Source organism: Rousettus aegyptiacus, unplaced genomic scaffold (genome assembly GCF_014176215.1).
Source record: "Rousettus aegyptiacus isolate mRouAeg1 unplaced genomic scaffold, mRouAeg1.p scaffold_m13_p_1, whole genome shotgun sequence".
NCBI classification, from domain to species: Eukaryota; Metazoa; Chordata; class Mammalia; order Chiroptera; family Pteropodidae; genus Rousettus; species Rousettus aegyptiacus.
The window spans coordinates 27,412,957-27,429,413 of NW_023416284.1; the positions used below are offsets into that span (position 1 = coordinate 27,412,957).

At 32.7% G+C, this 16,457-nt stretch overlaps 1 protein-coding gene across 5 annotated transcripts in view; it reads left to right on the top strand.

Annotated features, from left to right (window-relative positions):
• The window catches only part of CCDC30 (coiled-coil domain containing 30), a 92,365-nt gene that overhangs the window by 11,331 nt on the left and 64,577 nt on the right, over window positions 1-16,457 (top strand). For all 5 annotated transcript variants that reach the window (XM_036232716.1, XM_036232718.1, XM_036232719.1 and 2 more), the window contains exons 4-6: window positions 1,722-1,793; window positions 6,666-6,781; window positions 8,303-8,401. In XM_036232716.1, coding sequence (XP_036088609.1) covers window positions 1,722-1,793; window positions 6,666-6,781; window positions 8,303-8,401 — 287 coding nt within the window. The remainder of the gene's footprint in view (window positions 1-1,721; window positions 1,794-6,665; window positions 6,782-8,302; window positions 8,402-16,457) is intronic.

The window sequence follows — 16,457 nt, forward strand, 5'->3', positions numbered from 1 at the left end:
AATTGGACTTAAAATCAAAAACTTCTGTATTTTTAAAGATATTATCAAGAAAATGAAAAGACAGTCTGCGAACTGGGAGAAAATATTTATAAATCATATATTTGATATAGGATTTATTTCCAGGATATGTAAAAAATTCTTATATATTTTGTGTTATTATAAGAATTATGTTATTATAAAAAGACAGCCCAATTTAAAAATGAATAAAATATTTGAGTAGACATTTCTTTGGAGAAGATATATGAATGGCCAATAGGCACATGAAAAGATGGTCAATATCATTAGTCATTAGGGGAGTGAAAGTTAAAACTACAATGAGATTTCACTTTACACCCACTACTATTACCACTTTACATTCATGGCTATAATAAAAAAGACAATAACAAGGTTGGCAAGGATGTGGAGAAATTGGAACCCTCATAACTAGCTGATGGGAATGTAAAATGATGAAGACTCTTCAGAAAACAATTTCTCAAAGATATTTAATGTATGACCCAACAGTTCCACTCCTAGGTGTCTACCCACGAGAAGTAAAAACATGTCCACAAAAAGACTTGTGTGTGTATGTTCAGAGCACTATCATTTACAATAGCCAAAAGGTGGGAACAAACTAATGTCTCAGTTTGTGAATGGTTAAACAAAATCTGGTATATCCATTCTGTGGAGGAAATAGTTAACGTAGAAGACCTGCCACTGCTATCCTTAGAAAGTCTTGCTTGTAAGTAAGGTTAGCCTTTGGCTAGCATCTGGGAACATTCCTGCCGTACCCTGACTTATAATAGTGGTTCACTGTGCCTAAGCTGTTTATACAAACAATGTGGTTTTTGCTGAAAACCTGGTTTCCTTCTGAGAGCCTGGAATTTTGATATGTTCTAGGCAGAAGATGGTGTACATGTGACCAGCCCACAATAAAAACTTTGGGCACTGAGTCTATAATGAACCTCCCATGCAGACAACATTTCACTAGTATTGTCAGTTTGTTGCTAGAGAAATTAAGCACATCCTTTGTGATCCACTGGGAGAAGGCTCTTGGAAGTTTGTGCCTGCTTTCTTCTAGACATTGCCCCATGTTAGGAATGACCTCTTATAAGATTCATGGTAGTCTCTTATGTCTGGGAGTTTCCTCATCCTGACAGTATAGGAAGACCACCAGCTATATCACTGGTAAAGAGTAGACAGACCACAGGAGGCAAAATAATAAAAATTCGATTAAAGAACTCAAATCCAATTGACTCCAATGCTCCATGTTCTTTCCCTATACCATTCTGACATCCTCATACAATTATTGAATAGTATACCAAAACCTATTTCCTGAAATTTTGCTATTTAGATATTTCTAGCAACTACTGATAAAATTTTAAATATTCTTAATTGCGGGAATTAATTTGAAGTATTTCTGAGTGTAATTTCTTTTTACTAAACTGATAGTACTGTGCTCAAAAACTTCTCCTGTCCTTTATAGTGGTCCAAACTCTTCAGCATAGAATCTGGTTAGGGAAACGGAAAGATTACAAGAAAGATTACAAGGTTAGATGATCAGAGATAGGGATAAATGTAGGGTACAGTAGGAACACTAAGAGGGAAGTCTGGAGAAGGTGACATTTATATAGAAATTCAAAGGATAGGCATTAGAAAGAAAGTTTTCTAAAAATAGAATCATTTTAAATTTGATTATTACAGCAGTCATATACTCCTTATTCAAATATTTTTTTTTCTTTTAGATTCTGCACTTAAGAAGGCTCAACTAGAAATTGAAGAATTGAAAGAAAATTTGACAAAGCTGAGAGAAAATGGTGAGTCATTTTAGCAGATATAATATTTAATAATACATTAAATAATCATATAACATTAAATGATATTTTTAAGTAATATTATTTAACAATTATAATAATAGTACTTTTACTATTATGATTTCTATTACTATTACTATTACTATTACCGCTTGTTGCTTACTAAGTAACAGGTACTCTGCCAGGCACTTTACATACATTAGCTGTAATCACAATAATTTCAAATAGTGAGTATTATTATTACAATTACATAGATAAAAAAAATAAACAGTCATGGTAAGGTTAAGTGAATTAGCCACTAGCTATACTAAATACTGTAGCTTGTATTTGAACTCATATATATCTAATATAAAACCTGTGGCCAACACAAATAATACCTGTTTTACTGGAACAACTGAAATCAACACACTTTATAATGCATTTGACCACACCTCCCATATATTTTTTTTCTCTGAGAAGCCAATAGATTTAGAATTAGTGATGATTTGGTTAATCTGACCCTAATTTGACTATGTAAAAATGCTACCAGCTATAATTAATATAATGAAATTTGAGTGTTGTAATGGTAACAACTACGAAAATTTTAAATATGCTTACTAGTTTTAAATAATTCTAAAACTAGGCTTCCCCTATGATATCATGATTTAAAATAGGAAATGTATATTTCATCAATGTCCACATTTCCAGCACAGGAGCTGCTAAAACCTTTGCCATTTTCTAAGCAATGAGAAGGATAAAGTCATCTTTTGTTATGTTAATGAGGACTTTTGGAGAGACCCTAGGTAATCAAAGGTTGGAAAGTGGTTACTAGGGGAGTCAACCAAATGTGTAATTAAAAAGTTGGAACTTTAGGTCCATGCCCCCTGCCCTCATCCACTCCTCTTTTCACCCGTAAACTTTCCCCTCATCTACTGAAAAGGGAAAGGGGTTGAAAATTAAGTTCAATCGCCAATGACCAATGATTTAGTCAGTTGTACCTATGTAATGAAGCCTCCACGAAAACCCAAAAGGGAAGGGTTTGGAGAGCTTCTAGGTTGGTAGGTTGGTGAACATGTAGAGATTTGGGGAGAGTGGTGTTCTCAGGGAGGGCATGGAAGTTCTGCACCACTTTCCCCATATCTCGCCCCTATGCGTCTCTTCCATCCAGCTATTCCTGAATTATATCCTTTTATAATAAGCCGATTATCTAGTAAGTGGGAATTGTGGTTCTGAACCCTTAACCTGTGAAATCTGACACTATTTCTGGGTAGATAGTATCGGAATTGAGTTGAATTATAGAATACCCAGCTGGTATCTTAGAATTGATTAGATATGTGGGGGTAAACCCACACACATTGTAATTGTTAATCCTTCTTTTAAAAAATATATGAATACAATTCTAAAATAAACACTGCTTTCTTCATAATTGATAGAGCAAGCAAATGAAATCAGTAAGGATATAAAAAACCTAATAACACTGCCAACCATCATTACCTAATTGATAATTACAGAAAACCACCAGAATATTATATTCTTTTCAACTACAGATGGAACATTTAGAAAGACGGACCATCCTGGGTCATAAAGCAAATTTATGCAGAAGAACTGAAATACAGATTATGTTCTCTGACCATAATAGAATTAAACTAAAAAGGAATAACAAAAGTATGTTTAGAATGTCTCAAAATATTTGGAAATTAAACAAGATACTTCTAAATTTCAAAGCTTTTGGAGAAAAAATTACAAAGGTTTATAGAAAATATTTTTTGTGAATCAATTTAAATGAAAATGAAAACAATATTGATATTTGTGGGATGCAACTAAGTTAGTGCTTAGAGGGAATTTTATGCCATTCAGTACTTATACCAGAAATCAAGAAAAAGGACTCAAGAATCTAAGCTTCTACTTTAAACACCGAGAATGAAAGCAGATTAAATCCAAAGCAAGCAAAAGGGAGATAATTTAAAAAATGTTGAAGTCAAAAAAATTAAATACAGAACCACTAAAAGTACATTAGTGGAACCAAGAGCTGGTTCTTTGCAAGGGTCAATAACGTTGGTAAACTTCCAACTAGATTGTTCATGAAAAAATGAGAGAAGATGCAAATTACCAATATAAGAAATGACAGAGAACATTTCTACAGATCAAAAAGATAATAAGGGAATATTTTGAACAACTTTATCACAATAAATTTGATGACATGGATGAGATGGATTCTTACCTTGAAAAACACAAGCTATCAACTCTCACTCAAGGAGAAATAGATAACCCTGAATCTACCAAGGGATTGAATTTTTAGCTAAAAATCTTTTCGTAAAGAAAACTCTTGGCTCAGATGGCTTCACTGGTGAATTCTAAAACACTTTTAAGAAATAAATAATACTGATTTTACATAAACTCTTCCAGAAAATTGAAGAAGAGAGAATACTTCCCAACTGATTTTAGTGACCTGTTTAAAATAGTCCATAGTCAACTGTATTTTTAAGATTCGTGAAAATTAAATATACCAGTAACATCCAGTATGGAGAAATGGTCAGTGTCATTGTTTCATTCAATGTAATTTTGTTTTAATATTGATGAGGGAAAAAAAAAACTGATTCCAGCCAGAGCCACTGTCTGGGTGGAGTTTGCACATTCTCCCCATATCTGCATGAGTTTTCACTGGGTACTCCAGTTTCCTCCCACACCACAAAGATGTGCACATGAGGTGAATTAGCATGTCTAAACTGCCCCAGTCTGAGTGAGTGTGGGTCTGTGTGTTAGTGGCCCTGCGATCGAAGGGCATCCTGTCCAGGGTGGGTTCCTGCTTTGCACCCTGAGTAGCAGTGACTGGTGCAGGCCACCCTCAACCCTAAACTTGAATAAGCAAGTTGGAAAAGAATTATATTGTTTTTAATTAATCTTTCTAAAATGTATATATAATTCACATTTGTTTCAGTGTTTAATGTTAAAAACATTTTGAGTCTTTATTTAGAAGTTTGGTGATGCTTTTGTGACCGGAAATATGCCATAGGAACTTAACTCTTGTTTATATCAATTATCCTATGGTAAAATTGGTTTCATGATATATTGTTTCACTTAAAGTCACATTTTCTAAGAACCTATCAATGATGTCAAGTTAGGACTTTCTGTACAACCTTTTTGAAGAATAATTTGGCAGTGTCTATTAAATTTTTTAAATACACAGGTGCTCTGATTCAGCTATCTCATTTCTGGGCCTTCTTTACTTATTTATTTTGGAAATAATGCCATAAGCACCTAAAGATTAATGAACAAATATAATGATTTTGGAATTGTTTCTAAGAGTAAACATTATCAACAAACCTAATTCTTCATTAGTGAGGGGAAAAAGTGACACAAATAATGGCACATTTGGATATACTATGCAGAACAAAATGAGAGAATAGATAAACAAATTGTGATATTTTAACAAGGTGGACTAAAGGATAGAGAGGATCAAAGTATTGATACAACACAGATGAATCCAAAAACAATATATATTGAGAGAAATAAACCAGACACACAAAAAAATGTATATTGTAAGAGTTCATTTATGTGAAAACCAAGAACACGCAAAACCAGGCTATGGTGATAGAAGTAATAAAGAAATGGTTGTGGGAGAAAGTGGGAGTGGAGAACTGACTGAAGAAGAAGTAAGGGAGCTTTATCGGGTGATGGAAATGTTCTACATCTTCTTGGAGGGAAGTTCACAGATATATAAAATTGTCGAAGTTCATTGAATTGAATGAATACTTAAGATATGTACATTATGTTGTATGTAAATTAAACCTCGATTATAAAATAGTTCCAAATACAAAATGGAAAATGACTTTATAAAGGTTATCCGGTCATGATATTCATGATATATTTGCAACTTGTAAAGTTGCAGACAGTAACATTTCAGACAGTATAACATTATTTAAATTTTTTTAATTGCATAGGCCAAAATAGAACAAATCATGTTATAAATGGATTGTGAATATATCTTATATATGTTATACATATATTATATATCTTTTATATATAATGATTATAAATAATTTAATTGCTTTTTGATGTGTTTTCAGCATTTTTAAAATTAAAAAGATTTAGTTACTAAGGAAAAAGAGTATAGCAAGGGAGAAAAAAATGAAGAAATAAAAAATTAATACAAATTAAATACAAAACAGGCAATGAAGAAGGAAAACAAAGAGACTTTAAAGCAGCAAAAGAAAAATAAGGGAAACATAACTGAAAAATGGCTAAAAGGAAACCGCTACAAATTCAGGAAAGTTACAGGCAGCAAGTGTGTGTTAGTTGAAACTTTGATGAGTGCAAGAAGGAGCAGGTTTTAACATGAAGTGGTAAGCTGAGAGTGGGCTACCATTTTCATGGCAGTGGCGCTATACGCAGAAAGATGGTTTTGATGAATTAACTTGATTTAACTTGGAAAATCTGTCCATTCACTGCTCCTAGCTCACTACTTCAGTCATCTATGGGGGCCCTGCTGTTATGAGTTGAAGAGAAGTATCTATGAGTATGTGAGGTGTTTAAGAGACAAGACTACAAGGAAGCCAGGAAGATCGTTGTCTGTCATTTAACTTTTAGAAGGTAGGCTCAATCATTTTAAAATTCCAGGTCCTGGAAGAACCTCTATTGCTGGAAACCCTGCACTCAAAAATTCCAATTTATTAATCTTGATGTGAGAAATAAAAAAACATTCCGTTGTTTCGTTAGGTTGGTAAAATATTCCAGGGCTGGACTTGACAGTCTAGTGGCTCTCTTGTGCAGAGAATCACATATGCAGGGACATGACAAGAAGGGCAGGAAATAGCACTTTTTTAGTTTTTAGAGTTAGTACTCCCAAATTAAAACTTTGATCCCATTGAGTAGACTGAGTTCTTCTCTCTGTTTTAGATGCAGTTGACCTAAAGAAAGCAAAGGAACACAATCAAAGACTAGATGAGGAAATTCTGGCTTTAAGAAATCGGGTTCGAACACTTGACTCAGAAAAAAAAGTGTTTGGAGAAGTGGTAAGTATTTAATTTAGTTTGTTCTTAGAATTTATTTAAATGTGTACAGAATAACAGTCAACAGTAGAGCAACATAGATATATGTCACCTATTGGTCATTAGTAAGGATGGAGACTGGTGGATCTAGCATCCCAGGAAGATGCCATACTTTAATCTGAATGCATTCTATCAGTATTTATATTTTGTACATCTTAAATTATCTATGCTAAACAGTAATCTTGTTACTATTGTGGCAATTTAGGATTTTTCTTTTTAATAATGATTTATAATAGTTTATACTTAACACATTTACCAAATAGAAATTATTACTCTATTATATTGGATAAGTTTGAGATTATTAATACTACACCCTTAGTTGTATTATATTTTTTTAACCATTTCTCCTTAGCAATTTATTGGTTTATTATATATACTTCCAGGTTCTGGATATATGTCTCTTCAATTTTAGTTTACATTCATTTCACAGTAATACCTCTAGTGTCTGTAACACAAGGCCTGCCATATACCAAGTGCTCAAAAAATTTTGTTGCAAGAATAAATCAATACCCATTAGGATGGCTGTGATCAAAACAAAAAAAAAAAACAAATGTTAATGAGGATGTGGAGAAATTAGAACCCTTGTACATTATTGGTGAGAATGTAAAATGGGGAAGCCACAGTGGAAAACAGTATGGTACTTTCTAAACAGAATTGCCATACAATCTAGCAATTCTGCTTCTGGATATATACCCAAAATGATTGAAAGCAGAGGCTTTATCAAATATTTGTACACTTATTTCATAACATTGTTATTCACAATAGCTAAAAGGTTAAAGCAACCCAAGTTTCTATTGACAGATGAATGGATAAACAAAATGTGATGTATACATACAATGGAATATTGTTTATCTTTAAAAAGAGTTCTGACATATGTTACAACATAGACAAACCTTGAAAATATGCTAACTGAAATAAGCAAGTCACAAAAAAGACAAATAGTGTATGATTTGAGTTATTCAAAGTACTTAGGGTAGTCAAATAGAATGGTGGTTTCTAAGGGCTAGGAGGAAGGGCAGAATGAGGAGCTATTGTTTATGAGTGTAGAGTATCAGTTTTGCAAGATGAAGAGAATTCTGGAGATGGATGATGATGATGGTTGCATAATAATGTGACTATGCTTAATGCTACTAAGCTGTATACTTAAAAATAGGTTAACATGGTAAATTTTATGTTCCATATATTTTATCATAATTTAAAACTGCAATCAAAAGAAAGAATGAATACAAATAAAGATTGTTCAACTTAAAAAATATACATCTAATGCTGACATATATTTATAAGTATATGTGAGATAAACTTTAGGAAAGGTATATCGCAAACAGTAATACTTCTGAAAAGAGGAAAGAGATTGTGGGATAAGGTTATGTGAAAGAAAATGTTACTTCTGTGTTGTTTGAATTTTCTACATGAAGAATGTGTTCATGTATTAGTTGTATATCTTAAAAACAAAGAAACTCTCCACTTCCAACTTTTGTATTTTAGATTGAAAGGCTTAAAGGAGACATTTGTGAATCTCAAGAGAATAAACAACTTGGAAACCACTCCCCTGGGAAAACTGTGCATGCAGAACAGAAAGCACAGGTATTTTTATGTTCTTTTGTTTTCTGATTTCTAATTTTTAAGGGAGTCACATTTTTACAGTATACCAGAGCAATCGATGCTGATCATTGGCTCTCTTCCTATTGCCTGTCTTTTTCTATTGCTCGGCCAGTTAGAATGGAGGAAGAAATTGGGGCAAAGAGGATGTGTTTCTATTCACTTCTGCCACACAGGGAACAATTAATACGAAGAATATAAAGAATTGTTTTTTTAAAGAAAAGAGAGACTCTTACAACAATACAACCAATTTGGGTATTTTTAATCATCAAAATAGAGTTGACTTATAGAAACAACCAATGGTAAGGGAATGGGTAGTTGGACCCACACTGAACTTAGTAAACTATCATAGAGAATACATTAGGATCCAGTGCGTACAGTGTCTAGTCTTTTTACCACCATGATCGGCCTCTAAAGTGGTAAGCAAAGTGATCTAACACAAGACAAATTGAAGCAAGAACCAATGTGTTTTAGATAAGGCTATTTCAGATACTCAGGCCAAGGAGCTCAACTGCTTTGGGGCAGCCTTTCTTCTGACAAAACTAAAATGAGTGACATCCCTTGTTTCTGAGGGATATTATTCTCCAGAGCTCTCCTACTACCCTGACCAAGGACAATAGCATTTATTACATATAAGCAACAGGCATTTTTATTATATGAAGAGTTAACGCCAGTTAGCAAGGATAAGGTAAAGAACCCAAGGAGCAAATGGGGAAAAAGTATGCTGCACAGCAATTCTCAAAACAATATAAAAGCCCAATAAACATATTTAATACTTCAAACCTCATTATTAGTCAATGTTTTTATTGTAACTCCCTGGGCCATATATCCCAAACCTCACAGATATCAGGAAAATTAAAGCCATAGGATTTCTTGGCTCCCCAGCAAAGGAACTAGTATCCTTTCTGTCTTCCAAAACCCCCTTGCAGGCAAATAATGCATTTTTGTAGATAGAGATAGAGGAAGGGAAAGAAGGAGGGAGGGAGAGAAGGAGAGAAGGAATTTCCAGGTAGAACTTCAGTACCTTTTACCAGAATTATTCCCAAAGAATCTGGTGTTGCTATAATTTAAAGCAAGTTGATTTATTGGTGACCATTTTTATTAGTTTCTTATTTATCCTTCCAGTATTTCTTTATTCAAATACAAGCAATTTGAGTATTATTCAGATTTCCTCCTTTCTTAGTTTCTCTTTTTTTTTTTACTGAAATGCTCCTGGAAATCCTTCCATATCATAAAAAGATATCTTTCTCATTTTTTAGAGCAGTCTAGCATTCTGTTGTGGGGATGTACTATAATTTATTTAACTAGTCTTCTGTTGATGAACCCTTGGGTTGTTTCCAGTCTTTTGCATATATAGAGAGGTTTTTCAGTAAGATAGGGTCACAAAAATGGGATATTGGGGTTAGAGAGTAGATACATTGGTAATTTTGGTAGATATTGCCAGACACTACTCAGTAGATTTTGTACCATTTCTAGATACAGAAATGCCAGTTTCCTAAAAAATTCACCAACTGAATGTATTGTCAAACTTTTGTATTTTTACTAAATGATAGGTTAGAATGAATACTTCAGTATGGTGGTAATTTTTATTTATATATAGTGAGATTGAGCATTTTTCATGTTTAAAAGTCATTTGATTTCTTTTATAAAATTAATTTTATTGAAATACTTAATACAACATAAACATATGTGTTTTAAGAGTTGTGTTCAATAAGTTTTGACAACTGTATGCATATGTATAACCACAAGCACTGCAAACCAAAAAGAAAACATATTCATTAGTCCAAAACGTTCCCTCACACTTTGCTATCAATCCCCCAACTTCGCTTTCTATTAGTATATGTTGTCTAGAATTTCAAATAAATGGAGTCATCTTGTATTTACTCCTTTGTATTTAGCTTCTTACTTATACTATTGCTTTTGAGATTTATCCATATTGTTGCCTCTATCAATAGTTCATTTTTTATGTTGCTGAGTAATATTCCTATATATGGATTGTTGTTGTTGTCGTTGTTGTTGTTGTTATTATTATTATTATTATTATTATTTATTCACCCACTGGTTGATAGACAATCAGTTTGTTTCCAAGTTTTGACTGCTATAAATAAAACTGCTACTAGTATTCACATACTAATTCTTGTTTTTTTTTTTTTCATTTCTTGGATAAATACCTCACAGTAGAGTTACCAAGTCATAGAATAAGTATATGTTTAATTTTATAAGAAACTGCCAGACCGTTTTCCAAATTCATTGTACTATCTTTCATTCCTACCAACGATGGTATGGAACTTTCAATTGCTCCTCATCTTCACCAGCGTTGTCATCAGTCTTTTGAATTCTAGTTATTCTGGTGGACATGTAGTGGTATCTCGTTGTTATTTTAATTTGTTTTTTGAGAATGTCTAATGACAGTGAGTATATTTCGATGTGCCCATTGACCATTTGTGTATGTTCTTTTGTGAAACACCTGTTCAAATATTTCGCTAATTTTAAATTGAATTGTATGTATTCTTGATATTGAATAGTAAATTCTTTATATATTTTGGATATCAGTCCTTCATTGGGTATATGTATTTCAAATATTTTCTCTCAGTCAACGGCTTGTCTTTTCATTTTCTTAACAATGTTTTATGAATAGTAGTTGTTTTTATTTTTTTATTATTTTTAAGAGTAGTTGTTTTTAAAATTTGATGGAGATCATTCATCAATGTTTCCTTTTATAGTTTTATGATAGGACACAAAAAGCCTATCTAAGAAATACCTCTGTCTACCAATGTCACGATATATTTTTCCTTTCTTTTCTTCTAAAGGTATTACAGTTTTAGCTTCCACATTTAGGTTTATGGTCCATTGGAGATTATTTTAGTATATGGTGCAAAGTAAAGGTTGAGGTTCATTTATTTCCAAATATATATCTGGTTATTCCAGAACCATTTATTGAAAAGACAGTTCTTTTCTTTTTTTAATACTTTGGCACCTTTATGAAAAATTAATTATGCAAGTCTATTTCTGAACTTTATTCTGTTCCACTAATCTATATGTTTGTTCTTTGGATTATACCATGCTGTCATTTTTTGTAAGTCTTGAAGTCAGAAAGAAAACATTTCCAACTTTGTTTTTTTTTTTTTTTCAAAGTTGTTTTGGCTACTCTAGGTCTTTTACATTTGCGTATTCATTTTAGAATCAGCCAGTCAACTTTGACAAAAATGCCTGCTAGGATTTTGATTGGGATTGCATTGAATCTTTAAATCAGTTTAGGGAAAATTTACATTTTAATAATATCCAGTCCTCCAATGTGTAAATACGGCCTGTCTTTCCATTCATTTGAGTCTTCTGTAATTTATCACAGCAATGTTTCATAGTTTTTAGCATGCAGATCTTGCACATATTTAAAGTTATTCTTTTTAAAAATCAAAATATAATTTACAGACTATAAAACTCACCTTTTTAAAGTATTAATTCAGTAGTTTTTAGTATTATACAATTATCACCACTATCTAGTTCTAGAATATTTTCATTACCCCAGGAAGAAACCTCATACCCCTTAGTAGTCATTTCCCATTCCCCAGCCCCCCAGCTCCTTGGCAACAGCTAATTTACTTTTTGTCTCTATGAATTTGCCTATCCTGTTCATTTCATAGGAATGGAATCATATACTGTATGGCCTTTTGCATCGGTCTTCTTTCAGTTAGCATAGTGTTTTCAAAATTCAACCATATCGTAGCATGAATCAGTTCTTTATCTCTTTCTGTAGGAGAATAATATTCCATTATGTGAATATATACCACATTTTGTTTTTATATTTATCAATTGATAGACATTTGGTAGTTTCCACTTTATGGCTATTATGAATAATGCTGCTATGAACATTTATGTACAAATTTTGTATAGCCATGTTTTCATTTCTCTTGGGTGTGTGCCTAGGAGTAGAATTTCTGGGCCATATGTTAACTCTATGTTTAACCATTTGAAGAATTGCTAAATTATTTCTCACAGGAGCTACACCATTTAACATTCTCATCAGCAGTGTACGAGAGTTCTAGTTTCTCCACACCTTCATCAACATTTGATATATTCTATCTTTTTTATTATAGCCATTCTAGTTGGTGTAATGTACTATCTCAATGTTGTTTGGGGGGATTTTGATTTGCAGTGCCTAAATGACTAATGACATTAAGCATCTTTTCATATGTCTATTAACCATTTATATATCTTTTCGGGAAAATGACTATTCAAATACTTTACCAATTTTTAATGGAGTTTTATCTTTATTGTTGAGTTGCAAGAGCTCTTTATATATTCTGTTTATTGGTCTCAGTTATAAGCTGAACTGTGCTCTCTCCCACCCAAATATGTTTAAGTCCTAACCCCCTATACCTGTGAATGTGACCTCATTTGGAAATAGGTCTTTGCAAATGTAATCAAGTTAAGATGAGGTCATTAGGATGCACTTTAACCCAATATGACTGGTGTACTTTTAAGAAGGTAAAATGTCATGTGAAGACAGAAACACACAGGGAATGCCATGTGATGACGCAGGCGGAGATTGGAGTGATGCATCTGCAAACCAAGGAACGTCAAGAATGGATGGCCATGACTAGAAGCTAGGAAGGGGCAATGAAAGAGTCTACCCACAGTCTCAGAAGGAACATGGTCTTGCTGACACCTTGATTTTAGGGTTCTGGCCTCAGGACTGTGAGAGAATAAATTTCTGTTGTTTTAAGCCACCTAGTTTGTGGTACCGTTATGGCAGCCCTAGGAAACTCATACAGATTTTGGTATCAAAAAGTAAGGTGCTTTTATAACAAATACTTAAAACTGTAGAAATGGCTTTGGAATTGTGTTATGTATAAGGTGAATAATTTTGAGGTGCCAGATAGAAACAGCCTAAATTGCCTTGAAGAGATTATTGGTATAAATATGGACCTTAAAGTTGAATCTGATGGAGCTCAGAAAGAAGTGAAAACTATAGGGAAAGTTTTATCACCATAGAGAATACATGGATTGCCATGAACAGAATGTTGCTAGAAATACCAACATCAAAGGTGCTTCTGGTGAGTCCTCAAACAGCAATAAGGAACACATTATTGGACTCTGGGGAAAATATTATCCTTGTTATAAAGCAGCAGAGCATTTGGCTGATGTACTCTACCGTTGGGTGGAAAGTAAAACCTGTAAGTGATAAACTTGGAAATTTAGCTGAGGTGATTGCCAGACAAAATGTGGAAAGTACAGTCTGTTTATCTTTGATGCTTGTGGTAAAATGAGAACAGAAAGAGAAATTGAGGAATGAACAGTTAATAAAAAAAAAAAAAAAACATTTGCTATTATAAGCCCCATAGTATGTAGTTATTTTAATTTTTGTTTTAGTCTATTATCTTTTAAAGTAATTTTTGATAACAAAATAAAAAGTATTTTATATTTGACCACATATTAACCATATCTAGAGTTTATCATTACTTTTGTATAGATCTATGTTTCCATCTGGTACCAAACTTCTTTAGCCTGAAGAATGTGATTTAACACTTCTAGTGATAAACTCTCTGGTTTTGTCTGTCTGCAAGTCTTTGTTTTACTTTTTTTTTTTTTCAATTTTTTTATTTTTACTATTGTAAAATACACGTAACAGAAAATTTACCTTGTTAACTATTTTTAAGTGTACAGTTCAGTGATATTAAGCACATTCATATTGTGCAACCATTACCACCAAGCAACTCCAAACTGCTCTTTATCTTGCAAAACTGAAACTCTACACCCATTAAACAATAACTCCTCACTCAGCCCTCCTCCCCCTCCAACAGCCCCAGGTGACCACCACTCTACTTTCCATCTCTATAATTTTAACTCATCTAAGTGGAATAATACACTATTTGTCCTTTTGTGACTTGCTTATTTTAATCAGTGCAATGGCTTCAATTCATCCATGTTGTAGCATGTCAGAATTTCCTTTCTTTTTAAGGATGAATATTATTCCATTGTGAGTCTGTACCACATTTTGTTTATCCATTCATCTGTCAATAGATACTTGGATTGCTTCAACCTTTTGGCTATTGTGAATAACACTGATATGAATCTAAGTGTACAAATATCTATTAACGTCCTTGCTTTCAGTTTTTTGGGGGTATATACCCAGAAGCAGAATTGCTAGATTACACAGCAATTCTCTGTTTAATTTTGCTGAGGAACCACCATACTATTTTCCACGGTGAAAATAACTGCACCATTTTACATTCCCACCAACAATGTACAAGGATTCCAGATTCTCCATGTCCTCATAAACACTTGTTACTTTCTAGTTTTTTGATGGTAGTCATTCTAATGGGTATAAGGTGATATCTCATTGTAGTCTTGATTTATATTTCCCTAATAATTAATGATGTTGAGAATCTTTACATGTGCTTACTGACCATATATCTTCATTGGAGAAATATCTCTTCAAGTCCTTTGCCCATTTTTTAAACCAAGTTATTTGTTTTTAGGTTGTTGAGTTTTAATTCTATGTTCTGCTTGTATTAATTCCTTATCATATATATAATTTGTAGATATTTTTTGCATTCCATGGCTTGCCTTTCACTTTGTTGATAGTATCCTTAATATATAGATGTTTTAATTTTTATGAAATCTAGTTTGTCTATTTTTTCTTTTTCTTTTTTGTCTGTGTGTGCCTTCGATGTTATATCTAAGAATTATTGCCAAATCGAAATGTCATGAAGCTTTTCTCCTATGTTTTCTTCTATGAGTGTTACAGTGTTAGTTCTTACATTTAAGTCTTTGATCCATTTTGAGTTAATGTTTACATATGCTGTTAGATAAGGATCCATCTTCACTTTTTTCCGTGTGAGTGTCTAATTATCCCAGTATATTTGTTGAAAAGGCTGTCTTTTTCCCATTGAATGGTTTTGGCACACTTGTCAAAAATCATTTGGCCATATATGCAAAGGTTTATTTATGGGCTTTGAATTTTATACGATTGGTCTATATATCTTCTTTATACCAGTACAACACTGTTTTAACTATGTAGCTTTACGAAGCTACAGTAAGTTTTAAAATAAGAGAGAGTTCTCCAGATTTGTTCCTCTTTTTCTAGATAGTTTTGCCTGTTTGGCATCCCTTGAGAGTCCATATGATTTTGTCATGAGTTTTTCTATTTCTGCCAAAAATGTCATTGAGGTTTTGATAAGGACTACATAGAATCCGTAAATCACTTTGTCTAGTATCGACATCTTAACAATATTAAGTTTTTCAATCCATGAACATAAGATGTTTCCAATTATTTATGTCTTCTTTAATTTAAGCAATGTTTTGTAGTTTTCATTACATAAATCTTTTCCCTCCTTGGTTAATTCCTAACATATAAGATCATATTATCTACAGAGATAATTTTACTTCTACTTTTCCAATTTGGATGCCTTTTTCTTTATTTTCTTTTCTTCCTTAATTGCTCTGGTTAGAACTTACAGTACTATGTTGAATAGAAGTTGTGAAAGCTGATATCCTTGCCATGTTCCTGATCCTAGAGGAAAAGCTTTCAGTCTTTCACCATTGAGTATGATGTTTGCTGTGGGTTTTTCATAATGGCTTTCATTATGTTGAGGTAGTTTCCTTCCTGTCCTAGTTTGTTGATTGTTTCTTAATCATGAAAGGGAGTTGAATTAATTTTGTCAAATGATTCTTCTACATCAAGTGAGATAATCACGTGATTTTTTTTCCTTCATTCTATTAATGTAATGTATCACATCATTAAGCTTTATATGTTGAATCATCCTTAAATTCCAGAAATAAATTTCATTTGATCATGATGTATAAGCCTTCTAACATAATATTGTTTTGCTAGTATTTGGTTGAGGATTTTTGCATCAATGCTCATAAGAGATATCGGTCTAGGTTTTCTTTTCTTTTAGTGTCTTTGGCTTTGGTATAAGAGTAATGCTGGCCCCATAGAATGAATTAGAAAGGGAAGAGCCTTTCAAATTTGGGGAAAAATATGAGAAAGATAGGTGTTATTTGTTCTTTAAATATTTGGTAGAATTCACCAGCGAAG